This window comes from Meleagris gallopavo, chromosome 15, assembly GCF_905368555.1.
Source record: "Meleagris gallopavo chromosome 15, MGAL_WU_HG_1.1, whole genome shotgun sequence".
Taxonomy (NCBI): Eukaryota; Metazoa; Chordata; class Aves; order Galliformes; family Phasianidae; genus Meleagris; species Meleagris gallopavo.
The window spans coordinates 13,971,785-13,994,645 of NC_139418.1; the positions used below are offsets into that span (position 1 = coordinate 13,971,785).

Genomic DNA, 22,861 nt, shown 5'->3' on the forward strand with positions numbered 1-22,861 from the left:
TCAGATGGTGTTTGGATGTGTTTTATTCTGTTTTGTTTCTTCCTGTGGCTGAATCTCTCCAATATTTATAGCTACGTATGAGTGGATTAATGGCTACGTATGGGTAGATCGTGTCTGGCTGGAAGGTAACACCCAGGTCTCTAAGACAATGGGTATAAATGGAATAAAAAGAGAATTTTTTCTAAGAATTCAGGTTTGAAACACAATGCCCTCTAGCGGTTCCAGCCATTAAGAACTAAGACTTATTTTCTGAAAGACTAATTTTGCTTTGGAGGTGGGGGAGCTGGTGGTGGTGGAAGCCATAGGTACCTGAAAGAATTGCTGAGAAATAAGCATTGCCATTGCTAGCAGTGTATGAGCTAAAGAAAATGGTCTTGGGGAGTCAGGGTTAATGAGCCACGTGTTGGACTGTTACTTGATAATTAAACATTAGGTTGGGCCACATAGCTAGAGACTGAGAGAGATGTACGTGGCAGGCTCAGGGAGCTTGCTATCAGCTCTCTTGGTTACTAGAGCCTCTAGCTTGCATCAGTGGCTCACAGCAGCTCCAAAATAAGGCAGCTGATTAAGAAATTTGTAGGGATATCTACTTAGAAGTCTGGTGAGAGCAAGGTTGAAGAACTATCTGAAACTCACAGACCAGACTGTGAAGTTACATTAGCATACCTTTAATAACAGTTCTACTTTTTATACACAAATATAAACACACAAAAATTGTAAAGGTGTAGGGGAAGAATTGTTCTTTCTTGACTTTGGATTTCAGCTGTATGAAGAAGGCCATCTCTGCTACCAGATGAGCTCATCCATTTTACTGTGCTGTCTTGCCTGAAGTGTCCTTCAGCTGTTGCATGCTTTTCATAATCCTTCTGAGTTTTCCATTAGCATTGTTTAATTCCTTCTCCAACTCAGATGTACGTCTGAGGAGCCTACGACAGACAAATACAGGAACAAATCCTTTTGATGCGTTCCTCTTAAACTTGTATTTGTGATCTTTGTGTTTGCTCGCTTATATTGTGTCTGCTGCCAAGGGCCTTAAGTCCTGAAGCACCCTGCCCAAGCACAAGGCCTTACAGTCTTTGTCACCCTCTGGGCAAAGGAGGAAATGTTTTAGAAGAGAGATAACATTTTAAATTCTCTTCTCACCTCAATCCTGATTAACACCCTTAACAACTGCTCTACTAAATGTGTTTTCTTTCTCCACCTTCTTCCCTCTCCTAGGGTGGCTGTTGGCAGCTGTACAAGAACATTTGAAGTAATGTCTTAGGTTCATTGCCTTGGTGTTGCTCTCCTGTTTGTCAAGTTGTTGCTCTGTAAGAGGTTTAGCTAATTCAAGTCAGGGCTGATGCAAGCACCTGGGGATGGGAGTAAGGCTTCAGGAACAGGTTCTCACAACACTTACTGCTGAAATTCTTCAGGGAAGACAGAGCTCTGAGAGGCAACCACTGAGTTGGAGTGACTCTCTTTCCCTTTCCGTAACTTCGGTGGCTTCGGATGCCTCTAATCAGCACCGGGGGGGAGAAAAATCACAGTGACTTACTTGGATACTGTCAATCATGCAGGGAGGGGGACATGCTTGAGCAAGAAAAGATCTATGCAGCCTGGAGGAGAAAAATGTTCCCAGAGGAAAACGGGTTTTGCTTCTGTCTCAAAACGACACAATATAAGAATACATACATCTTTTCAAAAGTGAGAGACTGCAGCCACTGCATGGAGTAGTGCTTATAGCTAGCTATGGAGCTTTTTCTGTCTATTGTAAAACTTATATATATAATTTCAAAGATGTTTTGGAAGCATTTGCACCAGCTAACTGCAGATATGGATCTACCAACAACTGCTGGAAACCTTTTTGTAAAGCAAGTAGAAATAGTTGTTATTGTACTGCAAATGCAGCCTATGACTAACAGACTGTTCTAAAACAGGTTTATTTTCCATAGTCTGTTTTAGTTTAACATTTGGGCAAATGCCCACCTCACAACTTCCTATTACTGCTAAGATGCACTGACCACAGCCCACAGCCATCTCTGCTCTTGTATTTCATGACTTTGTCTGAACAGAGCCCAAACTTCTATTTAACATTTGGGCCATAACTGGTGAATCTAATTTATTTACAGCTCTATCTTTTGCTATTTCTGTGATGTTAAAAATAGTATTCTGTGGAGAAAAAACCTTTTGTAAGTAAAAGTGGGTACAACTGTGAGTCCTTTGGTATTAGTCAGCTTTTGAAATATAACCAGTTCCTAAGAATATAGGAAAAAATAAACCTTACCTTTTCATGAGCGCTGCCCGCTTTGGAAGGCTTGGAAATACCCTCTCCTTTAGTGGATGGAAATTCCTTGCTTCTTGTTCACACAAATGAAAAAAGACAGAAGTTCTGTGAGGATACGTCTCTGCTTGGCACAAGGGCTAACAGCAAATACTTCAGCTGGGGTTGAGATCTTACCTTTCCAGGTTCTCATCTCCTAGATCTGTATCTGGTTTCCTCAATTTGAGCTTGATAAGGGCTTTATTGTAGCTCTGGACAAAAAATGTTGAGCATGTTAATTGGCTTGCGTTTACCCAGAGACACTTCTTCCTAAGGATTTGAGTGGAGTAACAAACCTGCTTGGTGTGATGCCTTGGCAATCAAAAAGAAACCCCCTAAGACTTGGTCCTTACTTGGTTCCCTTGGCTCAGAGAACTCACTCTGCTACATCTTAAACTTGTCATTAAATCCAGCCAAATCCAATAAGGGTTTTGGTCTTCCAGCATATTCATTTTCATCTTTCTGTTGACTAGGATTAGGAGAATAAGCTTGGGTGGGGGAAACTAAACTGTACTTTTCTTTTAGTGATGATATCCCCACAAGAGAGCCGAGTGTAGACTTTTGGTGTGGGGTCCCTTTGCTCCGGTTTCACTTGGCAATATCCCTAAACTTGCATGCAGAGAAGAACTTTAGTTTCTCATCTAGGAAGAATAGCAGAAGTAAGCTTTGAAAGAAGTTGATGTCAGGATAAATCACAAATCAGGCTGGTCTTAAATACTGTTTTTAAAAGGGTCAAGAAAAGGTAGCTTCCTGCACCCTAGTTCATGCTATTTGAGCATGTAATTGCATTGTAATAATAATTAGGAGCTCCAGTGGGTTTAATGGAAGGATGTCATCTGTCAAACATATAAGTGAAAAAACAACTATTGGGTGTTTTTAAATGGTTGTGGCCTGGCTGCTTAAGGCTCTTTGCTAGTGATGTAGCATAGAAATTGCCCTCTAAACTTGATCTCATTGGGATAATTACAAAAGCATTAACTTACCTGTCTGAAGAGGTCTGTGATGTGAAGTTCTTGATTGGGAATCACTGCAAAATCTGCTTTGACTTCTGAATAGGTGTCATTTATAATAGCTAAAAACATGTTCTGTACAGGAAGGATGCAGTTAGATATTTTTCTGGAAACTATTTATTATGCTAGGCTTATTGTTTTGGGGATTGTTCAATGTTAAGGAATGTAACTAACGGAATTGGAAGAGCTTTGTTGGGTGCAGATATGCTTCTAATGCATTTAAATCCCCTGAGAATCTCCTGTTCTGGGAGAGGATTTGCTTATTTCTCCTGTGCAGTATTGGCTAAAAGGCCCACCTCCTTGGAGTGACACATCTGTTATATTGTGTCTTTTTTAAGTGGTGTTTTGGACCTTAGTAAGGAGAACACTAATCCAGCTGGTCTAGAACTTGAAACTACAGAGCAGCTTTAAACTTTGCAGCTGACAAGGCTGAAACTTTGCATTTCTCAAGAGCTCTCAAGTAAGTTTTCAGAAGTTAAAATCTCAAGAAATCAATAGTGCAGTAGAGCGAAAGGTGCAATATGCTTGTTCCGTGGTGCAAAAGCCCCTTCTTGGCTCTTTGGAGGAAGGCAGAGCTGTGAAACGCCTTGCCAGCTTGTGCCAAAGAATCCAGACTGTCTTACAGCCTAAGTATGCTGAAGGGCAGACAGGGCAAGTCGAGCATTGCAGCCAAAAGTGTCATCTTGGGGTAGGGAACGCTGTCTCGGAGCACAACCCAACAGAAGGTAATCATTTTTTTTTCTCTACTGCTTACACAGAAGCATTTTTACCTACCAGCAAGACAAAGAACACAAAGAACACAAATGAGATGTAGTAAATAGGTCCAAGGATGCTGTTTACTTCTAGGCTTTCAAAATTAAAATCTCCCAGCACAATACGAAACTGTGAGAAACTGTCAGGAAAAAAAAAACCACAAAACAACACATAAGACTGAGGTTGACTGGTTTCCTTGAAAGTATTTTAAACACTATTTAAAAATCAGAACAAAACAGTTGGTTAGATGCAGTTGATTTCAGTGACTACAACAATGGTAAATTAAGAGAAACCAGCATTACACTGCAATGGTAAAATGGACATTTAGCACACATTTGAGAATTTTAGCAAGTCCCTTGCACTTTTAATGTCTTCTAGTAGAAAACACTTCCATGTTGAATAAATTGTTTTGTATTTTTATAATTGTTTTCTTTTTGTTCCAGCTCTATGATCCCTTCTTTTCTGTTAGTATAGAATGTAGTAATGTAGGTCCCTCTGTCTCCCTAAAGGAGATTTAATTACTAGGTAAGACATATTCTTCTGTATTGCAGCATCTTAAGACTATCTTGCATCCAAGTGGGTCCAAAACAGCTTTAGAAGAGTCATAGAGCTTTACATGGAAAAAGCTGTTTTCGAACAGTCTTGGTATTTTGAAGATATCTTTTGAAGTTCTTTGAAATGTATCTGTAGGCTAAAACACAGTGCACAGTGAGTAACAGATTGCTCCAAGATACAGGAACCATCATAAACAGTTCCAGCTGGTACCTGGAATTGATGGATGGTGTTACTACGGTGAGTGGCTGAAAAAAAAAAAATTAGGAAGAAACAATAGAGTCAGCATTTGGGGTTTGGACACTCGTGGCTATGCAGGTGAATGTTTTCTTAAGAGCTGTGATTTCTGTTTCTGAACCCACTCAGCTTGTGCTTTGAACCCTTGGGTCTCTCAAGCAGCCCTTATGGACATACAGTGGTTATGATAAGCAGCTTGTAGGGCCAACAGAATTGCTTTTACATTAAGAAATAGTAAGAGTTGGAGAACTGTATTCTTAAAATTCTGCTTATCAGAAGCTGTTTGTACCCTCATCGATGAGGGGTTTTGCATCAAAAAGTTCAGAAAATTGCATACATGCAGTTTTGAAGAGTAGAGAAGTCATTAACTTGTGACCCGAAGACAAGGTAGCTGAACTGTGCATAGGCAAAGAAGATGATGAAGAACATGATGGCAAATCCAATGATGTCCTTGGCACAGCGAGATAAAGTGGATGACAATTGTGTCATGGTTTTGCTAAAACTTACGTATTTAAATATCTGCAAGAGAACAGAACAGGCTGTTACTTGGGGGACTTGGGCGGGTGGGAGGTGGTGTCAGAATGTAGTGCATTCTCTTAACAGAACTTCAGGAAGGTTATCTAATCCTAATTTACACATTAAGTCTTACCTGGAAGTAAGTTGCATTCCAGATGTTAATGGTCTGTATCTGTAAGGAGCACTGGATTGGGTGTGTTTTTAGGGAGATGGAATAATCTGCTGGGCTTCTGTGCTAAAGTTAGGAGATCACAGACAGGCCTCTGGGTACTGCTATGTCTAATCAGCTCTGGCAGAAGTGGGGCCTTAGGCAAGGACACCTCAAAATAGGCCAACCTCCTGCACCTGAGGATTCCTGTCAGGCAGAGCTGCTGAGGAGCTCTTTTACTCTGGCTGTGAAAACAAGGCTGAACAAAAGTCTTGTCTGATGGCAGTTGTGCTACCAAAGTGACAATAATCAGTTTGTGGGGAAGATGATGCAGGGCAACGTGCAGCTGGGATGCAGAAAAGATGTAATGAGGAAGACTGCCCACACACAACTGGCTAACAGTCAGTGTTCTCAAGCAGCTTCTTCATGCAGTCTTGGCTTGGAGGTGCAGGAAGACAAACTGAAAGCTATGAAAGCTATAAATAGCTTCACCTACTACAGCCATGTCATTTATATAGTTCAGGCTGTGACCTTGATAATACTGAGTCCAGGAAAAAATTGAGTTTAAGGAAGCTGTTTGGCCATGGCTATTTCTCAGCTGTTCAAATGGAGACAGCTGTTCATGTGCAAATTTTTTTTTTAGATGGCCTTGGTATTTATGTGATCCATGTTTATGAGAACGAGAGAATTTAAAACTCTTCAGGAATCTCATAAACAAAATTCCCCATTCTAGCCCCACCTTCGCAGTTCACCCATGAAAAAGTGAACATTTATAACAAGCTAAGAAGCATGATGTTTCTCAAGTACCAAAAAAAAAAAAATAAAAAATAAAAAAATAAAAAAATAGTAAGAGCTAATACCTTTATCCAAGCAAAGAAGACATTGACAGCAATCATGTTATCATAAATGACTTGCCAGAATGCAAGGAAATAGAAATCTGGATAAACATTAGCATTAGAAAGGAGGTCTTCCATTAGCAGGGACACTTCTATAGTACGGTAGATATTGAAGCAAATGGCAAGGATGGATACCTGTAGGAAAGCAGAAGCCAGTGAAACTGAAGACCAGATACCTCCTTCTTTTCTGACTTGTTATTTTGCATAGCAGAGCCTGTATTGATTTTAACAGACCCTTGATTAGTTTTGAAGAACCTGAGCTTTTTAGATGTTTGGTTAAAAACAGCATGTCAGACTTTTTTGGCCAAATTATTTCTCCTTGTACTATGGTTGATTTGTACTACAACATATTGCATACGTTCCAATTTTACTGTGTTATGTGCTAGTACTTCCCTGCTCTGCAACTAGAGCGAGGTGGATGAGAAAGACAGTGAAGACTGGAAAGGTCATGGAGCTCCAGACCTCAATAGCAAGGCTAGAAAAGTGTTCAGCGTGCTAAAGTGTGGTAGGCCTCTCCACGGGAGAACAGTGAGTGAATGGCTCTAAGCAGAAGGAGGGTTTGGGTGGTTTTGGCTTGACTGGTGTCTTGACTGGTGCTAGCCTGGACTGGCAAGCACAAAAGAATTGAGGAGCAACTCACCATTATCAACAGCATATCCAGCCAGTTCCAGGCATTTCTGAAATATTTCATTTTCAGTCTTGTTATTTCTATTACTTCCTGGATTATGAATGTAACGATGAAGAGGCAAAAGGCAACTTCACAAGAAGCCAAGAAGTAATCATAATAGGAGACGTATCTGAGGAGCTTCACGGACTGTATCTGAAAGGAGGTGAGAGCACCCCCAGTGGCAGGGAACTCCACCACCAACCTGGAAAAGATTAAAGACATGTTAGTTACCACCCCTTTAATTGTCTCAGCCCTTAATAGTCTAACCTCTGAGTTATTACCTCATTAATATACCTAACTTGACTCCAGCTGGGACAAACAGTAAAACTTGATGACTCCTCCATCTGCAAGATCTTTTTGTAAGGGTTATGCTTGTTCCCCTATGAAAGCAGTTTCACATTGAAGGGAAGGCTGAGAACAGGAGATCTTGAGATAGCCAAGCTACAGAGTTTCGTGAAGTCTCTAAAGAAAATCTCTGAGTGGACGTTCACCCTATCTGAAATCTGTCTTCCTCAGTAGCTGACAACAGAAACTTATTCCTATGACAGCAGCAATCAGCTGTACAGAGCAAACACCTTGTCTAGAGAGAAAAAAAGTTCTGGGTCTGCTCTCTGCACTAAGTGAATTTCTGTATTTCTTAATGAATTACTGTCTAACCAGTTACTGCCTGAGAAACACAGCTGTGTATGCCTGAGGTGATCAGTTTTTCCTTATATCCTTGAACAAGCATCATGCCTCAGTAAATTGGATTTCACATGTAGTAAAGGTAAGAACTCACCTGACTATACAGAAGAGGTTTATGTTAGCATTAAATGTTGAGAAATCAATAAATACAGCCCTGGTTCCCCGAGTGATCCAACCATTCTTCCTGAGAAATGCCAGCTTCTCCATGCTCTCCTGCTTCGATCTCGGTAAGGTGAATATAAATCCTCCACTTCCGTAAAAGCCCATGGATCCCCAGTACCACGGGGAGAAAGAGGAGGCAGAAACATATTTCCATCTGTGAGAAACAGGAAAAGAAGGCAGCGAGCTATGGGAAGTGTACTGAAGTAAGCTTTAACTTTTATTTTATTCTTGTTAGTTCTTGTGTTCTTCTGCATTCACAATGGAACATTTAATCCAGGCATTTAAATAATACATTTTCTTTACATGAAATAAGCACGAGGCATGTGACCTTAAAATATTCCCACTTCTATATCTACTCAGTATGTTCACAAAAGTGCTTATCAGCCTGGATTCTGCCCAGTGTGGTCTAGAAGCTTATTACCTTAAACCCTTCATATCTAAAAGGAATACCTCTGGTTTATGCAGTTTATTGTTGCTGTGGCACGTTTGCATATTCTTTCATTGACTTAAGTCAGCGCTAAACAAAATGTTCAGAGCAGTCCTTTGGCTCTGTTTCCATAACACTTTAGCATGATTCCAGTCTATTAACATGATTTAAGTTAAGGCTTCGTATAACTGAGCATTTCCCCAGAGATGTTAGTGATAAAAGACTAACGTGTACTTTTGCTGAAATGGGCTCACTGTTTCCAGTTCCTCCTGTCTGTGTACTAGAAATTTCCCATGCCCAATTCTTGTCTATAATATTGGCATCAAAACAAATGACGGTTTATCTCTGTGTAAACCGACGAAAAAGCGTAGTTCACTGCATGCACAATTTTTATTTGAGAATACTCAAGAACTGTGGTGCTGAGCATTTCGTGAGGTTTTCAGAAACATTACTGGTTCCAGCTGAAAATATTTCATATTTTAAAAATGCCTTCCAAAGATGCTACAAGAAAATCTGAAGTAGGATGACTTACTCAGTTTCATTCTTCAGACCAAAGTCGGACTTGTCTTCAGCTTCGTAACTGTAGTGGGAGTAACAGCTCTTTAGGAAAGGCTGGAAGTAGGGGTAGATGGTGCAGGTGTTGTTGCGCACCTTCAGCTGGCGGATCTGGGCTACTCCTAACAGTAAATTCTCATAGAAAATGTAGCTGGTGTTTTCCAGGTCGGTCATGGTTCTGTTGTCATACCACGTGTTCCAATAGAGTCCATCCAAGAGCGGTCCCTCTGCGAACTTATGCACAAGTGAGGTTAAAGATTCAAAAGATGTAAGTAGCACAATCACCCTGCGTTTTAACATAAAAAACATGACAGGGTTCCCAGCTTGCTTATGGCTTTGGAGTCTAAGGTAGAATACAAACTGTGTTCAATACATGCAGTCTTACAGATCTTTACATCTTTTTTTCTTTGAGTCCATTCTATTCCCTATGCAATGAAATTCCCAGAGCCATATAATGAGATTATCCAGAGTAAGACTATAACCTACATCTGTTTGGAGCTTCACTGAAAGATTCCATGTAATTTTTAGCAAATAGTTACACACATAACGATTCTATGTTGTTTTAACAGGTGTTTGTTATTTTACTCTCTGAAGATCTGTTTTGAGGTATGTGTTTCTAACTAGGTTTTTAGTTATCTCAACCTAAAGCAAGCATTTATTTTTTGAGGTAGGGGAATCCTTTCTGTATGTTTCTTCAATGCAGATAGAGATTTCATTTCAGAAGAACATTATCTAGAGTGCAAAACAACATGCTCCCATAGTTTGGAACCATCTGCGCACCCATTATAACTGCTTTTAGTGCATCAGCATAGGGAGGACTCATTATTTCATGGACTAACAATAACAGACATGATGATATGAGGGAGTACAATGCCATCAGATGAGCTGATACAGCCCTTGGGGGTTGGCCTGTTGCTTTCCTTGACTGACTACTCACGTTTCATGACTGCTGTTTGCACCCAGCATTTCTACCAGTGCATTTTAAGACAGTGCTCATCTTTCCTGAGCTGCAACCTGGCAGGTGTTTCTGGGGAGGACCAGGAGCATGCAATGCTCTGAAATTGTGCTAGCAGCTTCTTCACCTAAGAAAGCATTCGTCCTGGAAGCCTTACTTTCCAGAAATCAGCGTGGCTCCTGATACTCCTGAAATTAATCCCGTCGCTTTCGGAGTAAGGCTGTTCCACAAAGAGATCTTCCATTACCTTATTCAAGTAATACATGTTGGTGCTCACCATGCCGAAGGTCACTGGGAAGGAAGGGCAGCAAGAGGTGAGCACAGCTGTGCGGCTGAGGCTGCAGAACCCGCAGGGCACGGTTGCGGACTTACTGAGGCTGAGGGTTACCAGGAACGTGATGTAGATGAGCAGCTCTATCAGGGTCGTTTTCAATTCCGTTTCTTTGCTGTAACTTACCGGCGGGACTGTTGTAGCACCTGGCGGGGAGGAAAGAAGGGTGAAGAAACAAACAATCTGGGGGGAAGGATGGCGGGAGGGCAGGGAAGTGTAGCTGATTTTTGGAAACGACGGAAGCCAGACCCGGGCGCGTCCCTGTGTGTACCTCAGAGCCCCAGGGACGCCGCGCTCCGTCCCTCCCGCCCCTCCCGCAGCTCTGAGCTCGGCGGGCCGCGGCCGCTCACGCACCTCCGCCGCTCCGCCTCACGGCCACCGCGGGCTCCATGGCCGCCTTCCAATCGCAACGGGCGGCCCGAGCGCTGCCGGGCGGAGCGCAGCCCCCTGTATCCCGGCGGTGGCTGCCTCTTGCTCAGAGCCCCGCTCGGGGGAATTGCCTTCTGGCCATCAGAGCAGGAAGAAGAGGTGGCTGCGGCCGTTAACGCGCCGTGAGGAGTTGGAACGGAGCAGCGGGACGGGAGCAGGAGGCGGCGGCACGACTGAGGTGAGAGCGGCTGTGCGTGAGGCCGGGCCGGCGGGCAAGAAAGAGGCTAACTCTGCTTCGGGTGTTTAAGATTTTATTTGCTTCTACTTAATTCTCATAAAAACACTCTATTTATTTGGTTTTAGTAATCAGACAGCACAGAGCTTCTTCAAGAGCAGTATTAGAGAAGCAGCACAAACCCATCTACTTCAGCACGTAACCCAGCACAGTGGGGCTGGAGCTGCCCGCGCTGTGGGAGCTGATCGGCCTGCCTGCTTGGGCTCTATCCTTACAATACAATACTCAGAAAATGGTTATATTCACCAACCCACATAAATAACATCTAACATGGTAAAACATGGGAACAGCAGAATGTGCAAGAGTCACAGTAAAAATACATAGATAGGTATTTTGCTAATTAGAACTACTACCAGTGAACTACATCTGTGTTGGCACTGTCTCTCGTTGGTGTGAGTTTTCTTCTTTGTTTCCAGTTAAAGTTCATCGCTTTCATACAGTCCAGACTGCTCAGCCAAACGCTGAAACTCTCCCTCTGGTGAGAAGGCTTGTTTCACATCCAGCCCTCTGCCATTGAGGGCCAAATACTTGCTGAAAGTTGGTCGGACTCGTAGGTGCTTTGGGGCTGGAACTGGCTTGTGCGTATGTGCTGGAACAGAAAAAAGACCCTTTCAGTGTTTTCCCAGACCCAGGCTATAGCAATTCAATCACTTTTTATCTGCAGTGTTAAACAGCCAAGTCTTAAGAAGAATTTAACAGATAGGCTGAAAATGTAGAGGAAGGACTACGTTCACTCTCCTTGCTATCAGTGACAATGTAGTTTTCAGCAGGACTAACAGACATCCTTCCAGGAGGCTGAGCTTTGTTAGGTGAACCATCAGGGTCTGTTCTGAATGCAACAGGTGGCAGTTCAGGCTGTGGCTGCAGCACTGTGCTGTGGTACTTACTTGCAACCTCCAGTCTGGCATGGCACGTGGCCACTCCTGCTCCGTTGACTGCAGATACTGTGTACCACCCAGCATCCTTCTTGTTTGCATTATGAATCAGGAGGCAAATCCTTCCAGTATTGTCATGTAACAAGCTGGAAAAAAAAAAAAAAAGTATTTACAGGTAAGTGATTAGAGGCGGAAAATAAGAAGACATTGAAATCAGAGCCAGTTTATGTGCTGAGGAGCTGAAAGAGCCCCAGAACAATTCTTACAGGATACTGTGAACTATGTGAACATCAGTGCTGCAATTTTGTTATGAACCAATGGTAATGCACATCGTGGTAGAGTTACAGTGGCACCAGGGCCCTTTTGCAGCCCCCACAGCATCAGAGCTCAACAAACACACTGCATGCTTCTGCATGGGCCTTGCAGCTACATCTTCAGCAGCATCTTTCTGCGCCCCCAAAACAAGACTATCATTTCTGTCTGGCACATGGGCCTGTTCATCATGAGCAGCATGCCTTGCCAGCCAGCTGCCGCTTTTATTAACCAGCTCATTGAAATGTGATTTAACAAATAGTGGTTATTGTTTTCTAGTACACTAACAGCCAACTTATTAGTAGGATACCTTATTCGGTCTGTATTATATTGTACCATTTCATTGTTTCTTTTCCAGTAAATCCGAGGAGTTGGGATGGCAGAGATCTGGCATTCGAGTCTGGCTGTATCTCCTTCAAAAACCTTTTTGCTTTGTGGCTTGTAGATGAAAGTTGGAGGCGTGTGATGTTCTTTTGCTAAATTAAAGAGGAAAGATAAGAAGAAGTTACTGTAAGTATTATACAATTATTATCAAGCTTTAAGATTTTAGAATACTAAATTCAGAAGGACACTTTTCCTCCAGCATCTCTTAACCTACAGGCAATTCCCATGTGCATAAGGGAGTAGTAGACACAACCTATTGTAGGAGGAGAGTCAATCTACCTTCTGCTGTCAGCGCCAGAAGATGAGTAAATCCCAAATTCTAGAGATTCTATTATGTTAAACAATGCCCCAGTACAAGTGCTCTGAAGAAATATTTCATCCCAATGCAATGTGTTAAAATAATTTCAGAAAAGGTAGACTTCTTGTTATTGTTTGTTTGAGCCAGAATGTCTGGAGATTTGTGCTTCCTAGTTGTTGTAATGCCACATACAAATAGAGGAAGGCACTAGAATACGAAGATTTTCAGAATCTGGGCAAGTAGTTATCAGTACTCTCTGTCTTACCAATTACTTCCACTTTTACTGCAAAGGATGATTCTCCCGCACGATTGACAGCCACACATTCATATGTTCCTGCATCAGATGATTTGACTGCTTCAAAAATAAATGAATGGAATCCCTTCTCTGACACTATCATTTTATGAAACTGATCTTGATGAACCATCCTTCCATTCTGATACCACATCACATCTGGGGTTGGCAGCCCACTAACCTGTGAAGGAGAGGAAAGCAGCAGAGAGTTGAACAGCATAGAAGTTAAGCAGTTTGTAGCAAAATAGCTAAAGGTCATGTTGAAGTCTGGCAAGGGAGTGGAAGTTGTTGTGGATGTAATTAAGGAAGAACAAGCCAATTCACAATCAGATCAGCAGACAATATTTGCAGTAAGGTTACATACGTGCAAGCCTAGGTTTGTTTTTACTCTGGGGTTGGTACAGTTGCCATGCAGTCTCAGCCCAGTCTGCTGTTCTGTTTATCTGTAATTAGTGCATTTTCTTGCCAGATTATCTGCTTCAGCAAGAGAATATTTAGAGCCTTAGGGAGGACTCATTAAAGGCAGGCAGTCCTACACAGGTCTTGCTGATCACGTTTTCATGCCACTGAGTTCAATGGGAGTTCCAGTGCAGAGCACAGTTGCCTCTCTAAGTGGTTTCTTGGAGCAGGGCTTTAAAATTTGGTCTTTGCAATGAGCTGTAACAGGTTTTGTGTAGTGGTCCACGTTTACCATTATTTAGCTCTAACCATACTCTTATGAAACTAATCCCCCTTACATAATCTAAGGGAAAATGTAGAAACATTTACCCATCTTCTGCCTAGGGAGACCCTGGGAAATCTGCTGTTAGTGCTCTGGCTTATTGAGCCACAAAGGCACTGCAGCTCAGAGACCTCTCTGCTCATGCTACATACGCCACACAGCTAAGGAGAGTGAAAGTGAAAGGCTGGTATTACTTTGAAGTCAAGCCTGCAGAATCGTCCCTCCTCAATAATTACATCTTCTGGCACTTGTGTAAATCGTGGTTGGAAAAACTTTTCCTGGATTGAGTCATGTCCACGTTCATCTCCTCTGGAGGATGGTCTGCTCCTAAGAGGAAGACAGTAATGGTTATTCATGTAAATGTACCATAGCACAGATCACTTTGAAGCACCGAGTCCCTCAAGAGGCTTAGGAATGCAGCAGTACAGACCAAGCTTATTTTTCAGCTGTAATAAGGCACAGGTTTTGATCAATGACTTATCTTGCTCAAGTTACTCAATTCAACATAGAAACGTGAAGTCTTTAAACTTTAGTGCTATGCTTAGAATTGGATAGAATAGACTGGATTAAGACCACGGGCATCAGCCATCATCCACAAATGGCTGTGTTTTAGTTGAAAGAAATGAAAATTTAGTAATTACTACTTTAGAAAAAGTACTTTAGAAACAGAAAAAGAAAAGCAATGCTAGCATTGCCTAGAAACATTTGAAATAAGTCACAAAGAGTCACGCAGCACTGGCTTTTATGCATTACCTTACGTGTGTTGTAGGAACCTGCAGCCTGATGTTTTCTGCATTCTGGTGCTCAGAAAGAAGAGAAAAATTCAATTAACTTAAGAGAATATAGGCTGAATAAGAAGCCATTTTAAGCAGACTGACTACTCGAAAAGTTGTTGGGTTAAGATGTAACAAAACTCACAGCAGAAGATAATGTGCCCTTTTTCACTCTAAACCTTTCGCCATGCCAGCAAGTCCTATTAATAGAATGGGACAGCTTCTCATCACTCTGTACAGGTGATAGGTGCTGCAGCTTCGTTTGGCACACTGGGCCTTTGGCAAGCCAATAACTTTTGTTACAGGGGAGACTGGCAGTATCTAAAATGAGAGCTCAGTACGGAGTGTCCTTCCCAATAGCAGGAATAGAAGTGGAATCACTGGCAAGAATTGCATTGTGCCACTTAAATATGGTACCAGTAGCATTGAACACATGCTGAGCTGGAAAATATTTTTCTTTCTAGATCACAGCACCAACTAATCTTGCTGACAACTCCACAATCACATGGTACCTCTACTAAAGTACCCAGACTGATTCCTGCTAGGATCTTGGATGTTTGAAAGATACAAGCAGGGTTTACTACCAGTGACTCATTTTAGCTATGGAATCAGATAGAAATACTGCTTGGAAATTTCTGGAGTGTTTGCCATTACAGGGCTTGGTTCCGCACCCTGTTGTGCTCCATTGCTGTGGAACACTTAAGCTTGGGTTTAGACTTCAAACATGGATGCAAGGTTCAGTTCAGGGGAAGCATCACAAGCTGAAAGGGTCAGCTGGACTTGTGTTCCAAAACCAATTGCTTGTATCTGCTCATTTACAGAGGTACTGTACAGTGGCTGTTTGTCTTGTGAGATGATGCTGTGGTGAGGAAGTTACTGCTGATAGTTCTGATGCTCTATTATATGGACTGACAACATAGTTACATTCCTGAGGAATGAGAGGATGAATGAATCAGTAACTGCAGTATTTAAAAATAAGTCAGAATGATGAGAAAAAAATCTCCCCAGCATAACCCAATTTCTCCTTCTGCTTTTTATGGAGCATTTCATGCACTTTGAACAACCTCAGCTATCCTGCCTTGACTGAATGTTTCATTATTCTCTGGGAAAACAAAACAAAACAAAAAAGAAAAAAAGAGGTCTCTGATACTCATAGTGTTCCCTTCTTGTCAGGGGATTGCTGGGGAGAAATAGCAGTGTGTATTCCTCTTTTAAGTGATTTAAGTATGTCTTGCACTGAGTTTTGCTAACTGCATTTTGAAAGGTGGATGCCAGCCTGCTGGCTGTCTGCATGTCTGCAGCAGGAGGGATATTTTCTTTGGCAGCCCAGTGCCACATCACAGATATTTCCACTAACTTTCATCAGAGAAGTGCTAGAGAGAGCTTTTAGCTGGCCTATTCTAAATAACCAATGAATGATGCAAGTTGCCTGCTAAAATGTTTTTGAACATGCCAGTCATAATAGATTTTTGGCTCTCAGCGTGTGGGCTGCTAAAATAACTGCTTTGTCTTCTCTTAATGATTGCAGGCTTCAGGAAGGGATAAAAACTCACCAGTGCCACCCCAGGGCCCTGACCTCTTGCAGTCAATGTCACTTATTCCAAAGGGTGACAGGTGTAAATCTTGTTGTGCTGGCCAAGTCTGAACTCAGGCTCTTCGAGTGGGTACCTGGATCCCTCACTGTCCTCCCTGCCTGTCACAGTGCTGGGCAGCAGCTGTTATAATTCCTCCCCAGGGAGGTCATTCCTACAGATCAGGCCCAGCAAGGGGAGGTAGAAGTACTGCCAGTATTTAGTGCTTAAACTCCAACCCTCTCCACAATCACCCCCCAAAACCTAAAAGATACAGAGTTATGCTGATAAAAGCTTTCCCCCTTCCCTTTCCAGTGCTGGAACCAAGAAAGCCCTATCTCTTCAAGCACAAGCAGTTCACAGCACAATCAGCAGGAAATTACCCCTCTCGAGACAGGCCCCCATTTACCTGTGCGTTCTGCACGTCTTCACTTTGTGCTTCAAACACAGATGCAGCATTTTCTGGTCCGAGCAGCCTGCGAGCCATCCTTTCTTCATAAGTTAATCGCTTAGAGCAGAGCATGGAGGAATTCTAGTTATAAGCCCATTTACTATTTCAGTTAAATCTTGTGAAGCACAATGATATGCCACCAAGTCAGGGTGTTCTCAATGAAAGCAGTGTCTCAATAGAAACACTACGCCTGTTCCAGTGGGTTTGCAGTCCGCGATGCCTACTGAAGTCATCCTCAATATATACAGCAACAAAATGCATAAAAGATTAAACTGCCTGTTCATCAAAGCCTCCCTAATGCCATCTGTGGCCTTCCACGCCTCCTTTCTCTGCTCTGTGATTATTTATGGGTAACTGATGGCATTATCTCAGAAGCCAGAGTCCCAGGGTATCTTTCTGTTAGCACTGGGAAAACTTTCCAAGTTGCTCAGCTGTGGATTTAATTCAGGAGCTAGAGGCTAGGCGCTAGTGTCCCCTGTTCCCAAAGAGAGAGGAGAGGAACACCAGAGCCCCGACAGCACACAGGCGCTTTATGCCAGCAAAGCAGCCACCTTGTGAAACACTGTGTGCCATTCTGAGAGGAGGCCAGAATGTTTTGGTCATGTAACAGAGTTTCAACAGTATGAATACAGCACATGGGGATGAAAGCAGGTAGAGTTAAATGCAAGGTCTGCCAGTTTGGTTACTTTGGAGGAGATTAAGAATGTTAGTTCTATGAACACCAAGCACCTAGAACTGGGTTTCTCACAATTTTTTCTTGTGCACCCCATGTACAGGACATGTATGCGATTATTCCTTTGTAGATAAGGATTTGGGAAGGCTTGGGGATCTACTCCTTAGAAGAGATAATGATCTGTAAGAGTTTCCCTGAGCTCACTGCTGCATCAGGTGTGGCTGAGGCCATCAGTTGCTTCAGACATTGTTGGAGGACAAAGGGAGGAGGACACAGCAGTGATTGCATAAGCCTTATTTTTAGCCTGGCTTCCTATTGGAAGAAACACTGGCTTGCAATGGCAAACTTTGTTACAGCAGATAGGGTGTTCCTGTTAGGGACATTAACTCATATACATTAACTCATATTTGACCTAATATTTTCTTTTCATTGTTTAGATTATATATGACACAAATCCATTTCCACTGATAATAATGGTATAACTCCTTTCTACTTCAGGGGAAAGAAGACAGAGTCTATAAGCTCTGGGATTTTACTAGTTTGCCTTCAGCCAGAAGCAAGGTTTCTGCACTACAGTCCTGCTGACTCCAACATGCTGCTGAAATGTGCTTCCCTACTGGTAAGCCATTTTTTTTTTTCTTCTCCCAGATTTGGATTTCTTGACCAAGGGGATTGTTTGTTGTCCCTTCACAGTGTAAATAGCTAAGCACTGAGTTTAACACTCTCTAGTAGCTCAGTGACTTCATGATGAAAGGTTGTGTTTTATTTGGTTTGTTATCATTCATCTAAAAGAAATCAAAGAGGTATCACATGTGGTGATACTCTCTTAAATAAGCAGGAGTATTTCTCCAACTTTCTAACAATTTGGGGTAGTTTATTAACCCCAACGTTGGAACTCAAGGTCAGATTGTGTCTCAAGAACTGAGGGGTTCTTCTTGGGTTTCTGCTGTCTGTGGATGTGACATTAAGCAAGATTCTCAGGAGAAAGTTGAAGTTTGTGCCATGGCTCTAAACGTGCCTGTCTCTCCTGTACATGTACCTTATTCCTGATTCTAGCCTAATTAATTTGATCGTACAAATTCATAGATCACTTGAATGGTGTGAGCTGGCCAAGAAGTTGGGATGAGAGGGAAAAGCAACAGCAGCTCTAAGACACCCTTGCTGTGTCAGATGACTTTCAGAAGCCAACGCCTCCCTTACTATAGTCCAAGCAAAAGCAGACACTCATTTACCCCAGTAGCTGCATACGTACATGCTGACAGCTGCTGTCTCTCTTGCTACACCTTCAGGCCAGTTTTCATCAATCCCTAACCACGTGCTGCTGCTCCTCCATTTGTTCCTATGCTTCCTTTTGCTTTCTGATAAGTTTGGAGACTTCAGCCTCTGGGATCCTAGAGCCAGTCTCTGCATCTCTCCTTGCACTAACAAGAACTGCAGCCAAGTGATTGTTTAATTAGCAGATTTCCCTTACCTGGTTGCCATTCTGGAGAAGGTTGTCTTTGCATCGGAGTTTCTTTTCCAAATCCTGGATGAGGGCCTCTTTTGTTCCTCTGATTTCTTGGTCAGATGTCTTCTGCATGGAGTTGATGCTAGCTTGTTTTTTGTACATTGGTTTTGAGTAACTACTCACACAGGAAGAGAAAGCAAAGTTATTCCTGTAGGCTTCCTTGCTTGCGTCACTACAATTTTACAAAATACACACAAAGATGACAATCTGCTACCTAGGAACTGTGGTTCAAATGAACCTGTAAAGCATTTGGGAGATAGAAAGGCCAGGTGGCATAACTGAAGATGAAAAAGGGAAGCAATCGTTGTCTAACCATGTCATTCAGTGCCCTCCCCGCCACTGTCTCAGTAGCTTGCTGTGTATCTCCATTCTGTACTGTTAAATCTTGCAGCAGCTCCCATCCGGCTGGGGTATATGCAGTCAGACTAGCAGCGTTCAAAGGGCACCACTAACTCTGAGCTTGGAGAGCCTGTCCAGGAGCAAAAACTGCACTCCTTTACAATTTCATTTGTTAAAAACAAGGCTTTGGGAGCTGCAAATCCACAGTGGGATTACAAACCAGTTCATTACGTGTGAACAAATAGCTTATTAATTTTTCTGTACTTTGTGGCTGCTGGAAGCATTTGTGTTCAGATGTTCCAGAGCCAACATAACCACAGGAGTCCTTAGAAGCCCAAGCTACAATTCCCACAAAGCCTGACCCTGTAACCCTGTAACTCAAGAGTCAGTCAAGTCTTGGCTATAGTAATAAGTTCGACTTGATTCTGAAGTTTCCTCTAAGAAGAGAGAAGCATCTCTCAAAACAGACTGTGAAGGTCTCCTAGAGGTCACAGTGCTCTGGCAGGACCTAAACCAGTTCATTAAGTGCAGCAGGACCTCTTGCTACAGTTGTCTTCCACAGTTGTTTCTATCCAAAATCCTCTCACTCCTGTTGCTTGGGAGTTTAGTAGAGCAAAACAATTATAACTCTGCTGTGTGTTTCAGTACTACTTGGGCTTAATAGCTCACACAGTTTATAACTTAGTAGCCTTCATAGTCTGCCCAACAGGTTAATAAGTTTCATGTCCCCTTTTGTCCATTTGCAAAATGATTAGGAAAACAATTCCTCAACTCACAAGACATTGCATTTAATTCTTCAGAGCAGCTTACATGAAAGGCATAGTGAGGCAGTAAAGCCCCTTACTATGGAAACAGAAATCCTCCACTGTGTACCAGAACTTATCAGTTGCTCCAGATGCATACCTAACCCACAGACACTCCTGCAGTGCTTTTAAAAACTGCTTCTCAGCATCCCAGCTAGCCTGCTTCATCTTACCTTCCTGCTTCTCTCAGTGCTGTGCTTCAAAAAGACCCAGAAACATTCAGGTTTCCTGAATACAAACTGACACTTAAACCTGAATTCATATCCAAATCAGCAGGAGCCCTCTACACCCTTCACCTTTCTAATATCCTCAGTTGAATGTTTCTTGGATATGCTACACTGACTTTCAGTGGTCCCCAGCTAGTACTGGCAGGAAGACAAGTTGGTGAGAAGGCAAGACCCAGCTCCCTTAGAGATCTGACTGACTGACCTTGGAAGGTATTTGGATTGCAGCCCAAAGGCAAAATGATATAATACATATTCAGGAAAGAATTTAGTCTTTGGTCTTAAGGGGTAAAAATTTAAAGTGGCTGCCTTTCTGCTAGCACATATGATTAATGAAAGAAATATACTGTAGATATTGTAGATGTTCATCATGAGCTGGAACCTGAAAACACTGCTGAGGCTTACAAGGAATCACGGAATGAATTGACCTCTATGATCATCCAATCCAACTATCAACCCATCACCACCATTCTCACTAACCCACGTCCCTCAGTGCGACATCCACGCATTTCTTGGATGCCTCCAGGGATGCTGCCTCCAGCATCTCCCTGTGGGCAGCCTGTTCTAATGCTTGGCTACTCTCTCAGGAAAAAAATTTTCCTAATATCCAGCGTGAGCCTCCTCTGGTACAACTTGAGGCCATTAACTTTTGTCCTGTTGCTACTTACTGGGAGAAGAGACCAAATTTTAAAGTTATGTGGGAACTACTGTTGCCTTCCTCCCTGTTCGTAAGCCCTATATGTCTATCTTCTGTTCTGCATACCATTAATCAAGTGATTTCCCTCAAATCAAAATCAACTGTTCAAACTAAGCCCAAAAACCCGCAGAGCAGCCCATGACTTGACTGCCATGCAGTTTAATCCTTATACCCACAGACACCAAAGGCAAGCATTCAGCCTCCTAACTTGGCTCGTTCTGCTCATGCAAAGCTCTGCTTCACGCATCAGAAGTCAGTGGGAGTTGTCCCATTGGCTTCACCACAGGTTTGGGTTCGGGTCAGTCAGTAGACGGGGGAGGCCAGGCCAGATGAAAGCAAGGGGAGGTTAGAAGCCTGTGTATACTTACTGAGGTTCCATAGGAGGAGTTTGGCTGTTAAAATCAGGCTGCGAGGGTAGCACTGAGCACAGGAATGCTGCGGGGGTTTGGTTAGGCATGGATATAAGGCGTTGCCCAGATGATGAGCTAGCAGGAGACTGCGCAGATGCAGGTGTGACGGGATATGTGGATTCCTTAGGGGCACTACAGGAAGGTGAGGAGAGCGTGATTGAAGAGCTCAGCGATGACGAGGAGGAGAATTTCTGCCCACTAGGGTTACGAGGCTGGATTAGAATGGAGGACTGTTTGATTTGCCTGCTTGACTCTGTAGATGTTGAAGCTCCTGGAGGCTGCTGTTGCCCTTGACACACATTCTTAGACTGGATAAAATGTTTTGGACGTTCGTAGTTAAACATGGTTGGTTGGCACATAGAGGAAACGGATGGGAGATTACGGACACTCATAGGAGAGCTTTCACGGCTGTCCTGGGTTTTGGTTGGTGACAACTGGCTTTGGGTGGGTGGCTGGTAAAAACTAGGTGGCAGGCCACAAAAGCTTTCTTGGCTGGGCTCCTGAATAGAATGGAACCCTGGCCTTGCAGGATAGAGGCTTTCTTGGAGTGGATTTTCCCTTAAGGAAGACAATACAGATAAAATAAATGGTACATCAGAATTTCAATGGCAGAAAAAACTGTGGTTTTGAGCAGTCATTAGCAGTCCAAAGAATACCACGTTCAGGCAGTTGATAGTTAAAGCTTAAGCTTAAAATAAGAAGATTTAGGATTGATTAGAACTATTTATAATCTATACAAACATTTCAGGTTACAATAAGGAGTCACACACTCTATCAGACCCAGCTATGGAGCTCACCACATCTATCTGATATGCAAGAGCCCTTTCAATTCTAAGAGGAAGGACACATTTATTGCAATAACCCATCACCAAATTTACAGACAGCTGGAGATACTATTGCTAAGCAGAGTGATATGCAACGTATCATCTTAATGACAGGTCTCTGGATCCTGCAGCTTCATACCCTGACAAAATATTGTACATACTATTATATGCAGAATTGGTTATTTGTGCTGAGAAATTCCTTACACTGTAGGGAAGCATGAAGCAAGTTCCACTTTCTTTTCTACCTAAAACTAAACTTTGGAAACCAAGCATCCTGATTTCTTCTCTGGGAGCTTTTGAATTCAGACCTTTATGTAACAAATTGAGATGTGGGACTTGGAATACTGAAGACCACACTTCTCTCTTGGAAGCCATTCCCTGAGATTTGCTGTTCTGGCTTATAACTCCTGGAATGGCATAACTGCAGGATGAAGTAGGGCACGCCAAGCTGCTTAGGGTCCTCCATTTATTTTGGAAGCCATTGATATCCAAATGTAGGTATCCTATCAATTCACAGCACGGGAATGTTTCATTTGAGCAAACTGAGTAAGTCTGTGAGGACTGGCAACTAACTTCAGCTCTGAGATAATTAAATACCAATTCCTCCCTCACCAAATAAATGAAAAGTTACTAATAAAAAATGAGAATGTAAATCCACACAGTTACATGTGCTGGAAAAAATTGTAATCTTGCCCCACTGAGATCAGCTGTTTAGCTGCTATATATACACAGTATATTGTATTCCTCTCATTGGAGAGCCCAAAGAGGTGAGAAATTCCTAGGGGAGGGAATCAACTGAAGACATTGCTCTTGTCTGTCTTATAAAGTTTCAAAGCTTTCATTTCCTA

General features: G+C 42.6%; 3 protein-coding genes across 9 annotated transcripts in view; 1 reads left to right on the forward strand and 2 right to left on the reverse strand.

Moving 5' to 3' along the window:
* Positions 1-652: 652 nt before the first annotated feature.
* Positions 653-10,765, reverse strand: PKD2L2 (polycystin 2 like 2, transient receptor potential cation channel). 4 transcript variants are annotated; one of them, XM_085236401.1, is made up of 14 exons: positions 10,550-10,763; positions 10,237-10,341; positions 10,022-10,155; positions 8,887-9,143; positions 7,860-8,081; positions 7,055-7,283; positions 6,379-6,549; positions 5,192-5,373; positions 4,087-4,204; positions 3,286-3,387; positions 2,441-2,514; positions 2,267-2,336; positions 1,400-1,497; positions 653-926 (listed from the first exon to the last, which is right to left on the reverse strand). In XM_085236401.1, the coding sequence occupies exons 1-14, from the start codon at positions 10,584-10,586 to the stop codon at positions 809-811; spliced, it is 1,917 nt and encodes a 638-aa protein (XP_085092527.1). In that variant the 5' UTR covers positions 10,587-10,763; the 3' UTR covers positions 653-808. The 4 variants fall into 4 exon arrangements, with proteins under 4 accessions (XP_085092527.1, XP_085092526.1, XP_085092525.1 ...); XM_085236400.1 differs by having other exon boundaries at positions 2,267-2,339; positions 10,550-10,762; XM_085236399.1 differs by having other exon boundaries at positions 10,022-10,341; positions 10,550-10,765.
* Positions 10,766-10,858: 93 nt separating this feature from the next.
* MYOT (myotilin) overlaps positions 10,859-22,861 on the reverse strand; it is a 28,363-nt gene continuing 16,360 nt past the window's right edge. For 2 of the 3 annotated variants that reach the window (XM_085236396.1, XM_010719087.4), the window contains 9 exons: positions 21,148-21,747; positions 18,681-18,831; positions 16,495-16,593; positions 14,495-14,544; positions 13,936-14,068; positions 12,994-13,201; positions 12,357-12,522; positions 11,747-11,880; positions 10,859-11,448 (listed from right to left, as the gene is read on the reverse strand). In XM_085236396.1, the coding sequence (XP_085092522.1) occupies positions 11,276-11,448; positions 11,747-11,880; positions 12,357-12,522; positions 12,994-13,201; positions 13,936-14,068; positions 14,495-14,544; positions 16,495-16,593; positions 18,681-18,831; positions 21,148-21,747 (1,714 nt within the window). In that variant the 3' untranslated portion in view covers positions 10,859-11,275. The remainder of the gene's footprint in view (positions 11,449-11,746; positions 11,881-12,356; positions 12,523-12,993; positions 13,202-13,935; positions 14,069-14,494; positions 14,545-16,494; positions 16,594-18,680; positions 18,832-21,147; positions 21,748-22,861) is intronic. The other variant, XM_085236397.1, reaches the window with a different exon arrangement.
* Positions 12,421-22,861, forward strand: part of KLHL3 (kelch like family member 3) — a 109,477-nt gene continuing 99,036 nt past the window's right edge. The window contains exons 1-2 of one of the 2 annotated variants that reach the window (XM_085236407.1): positions 12,421-12,556; positions 17,708-17,828. The gene's annotated coding sequence lies outside the window, so the exon portion shown is untranslated. Of the gene's footprint in view, positions 12,557-17,578; positions 17,829-22,861 lie in introns of those variants that run through there. The other variant, XM_085236404.1, reaches the window with a different exon arrangement.

What these genes read in the sequence shown, in the direction of transcription:
- PKD2L2 (XM_085236398.1), bottom strand. Translation starts at nt 10,586, where the DNA reads ATGGAGCCCGCGGTGGCCGTGAGGCGGAGCGGCGGAG. An exon ending in GCCACGCTGATTTCTGGAAA is followed by an intron (nt 9,144 to 10,021) that starts GTAAGGCTTCCA and finishes CTTGTGCATAAG; the next exon opens with TTCGCAGAGGGACCGCTCTT. An exon ending in TCTTCTTTGCTTGGATAAAG is followed by an intron (nt 5,374 to 6,378) that starts GTATTAGCTCTT and finishes GTTCTCTTGCAG; the next exon opens with ATATTTAAATACGTAAGTTT.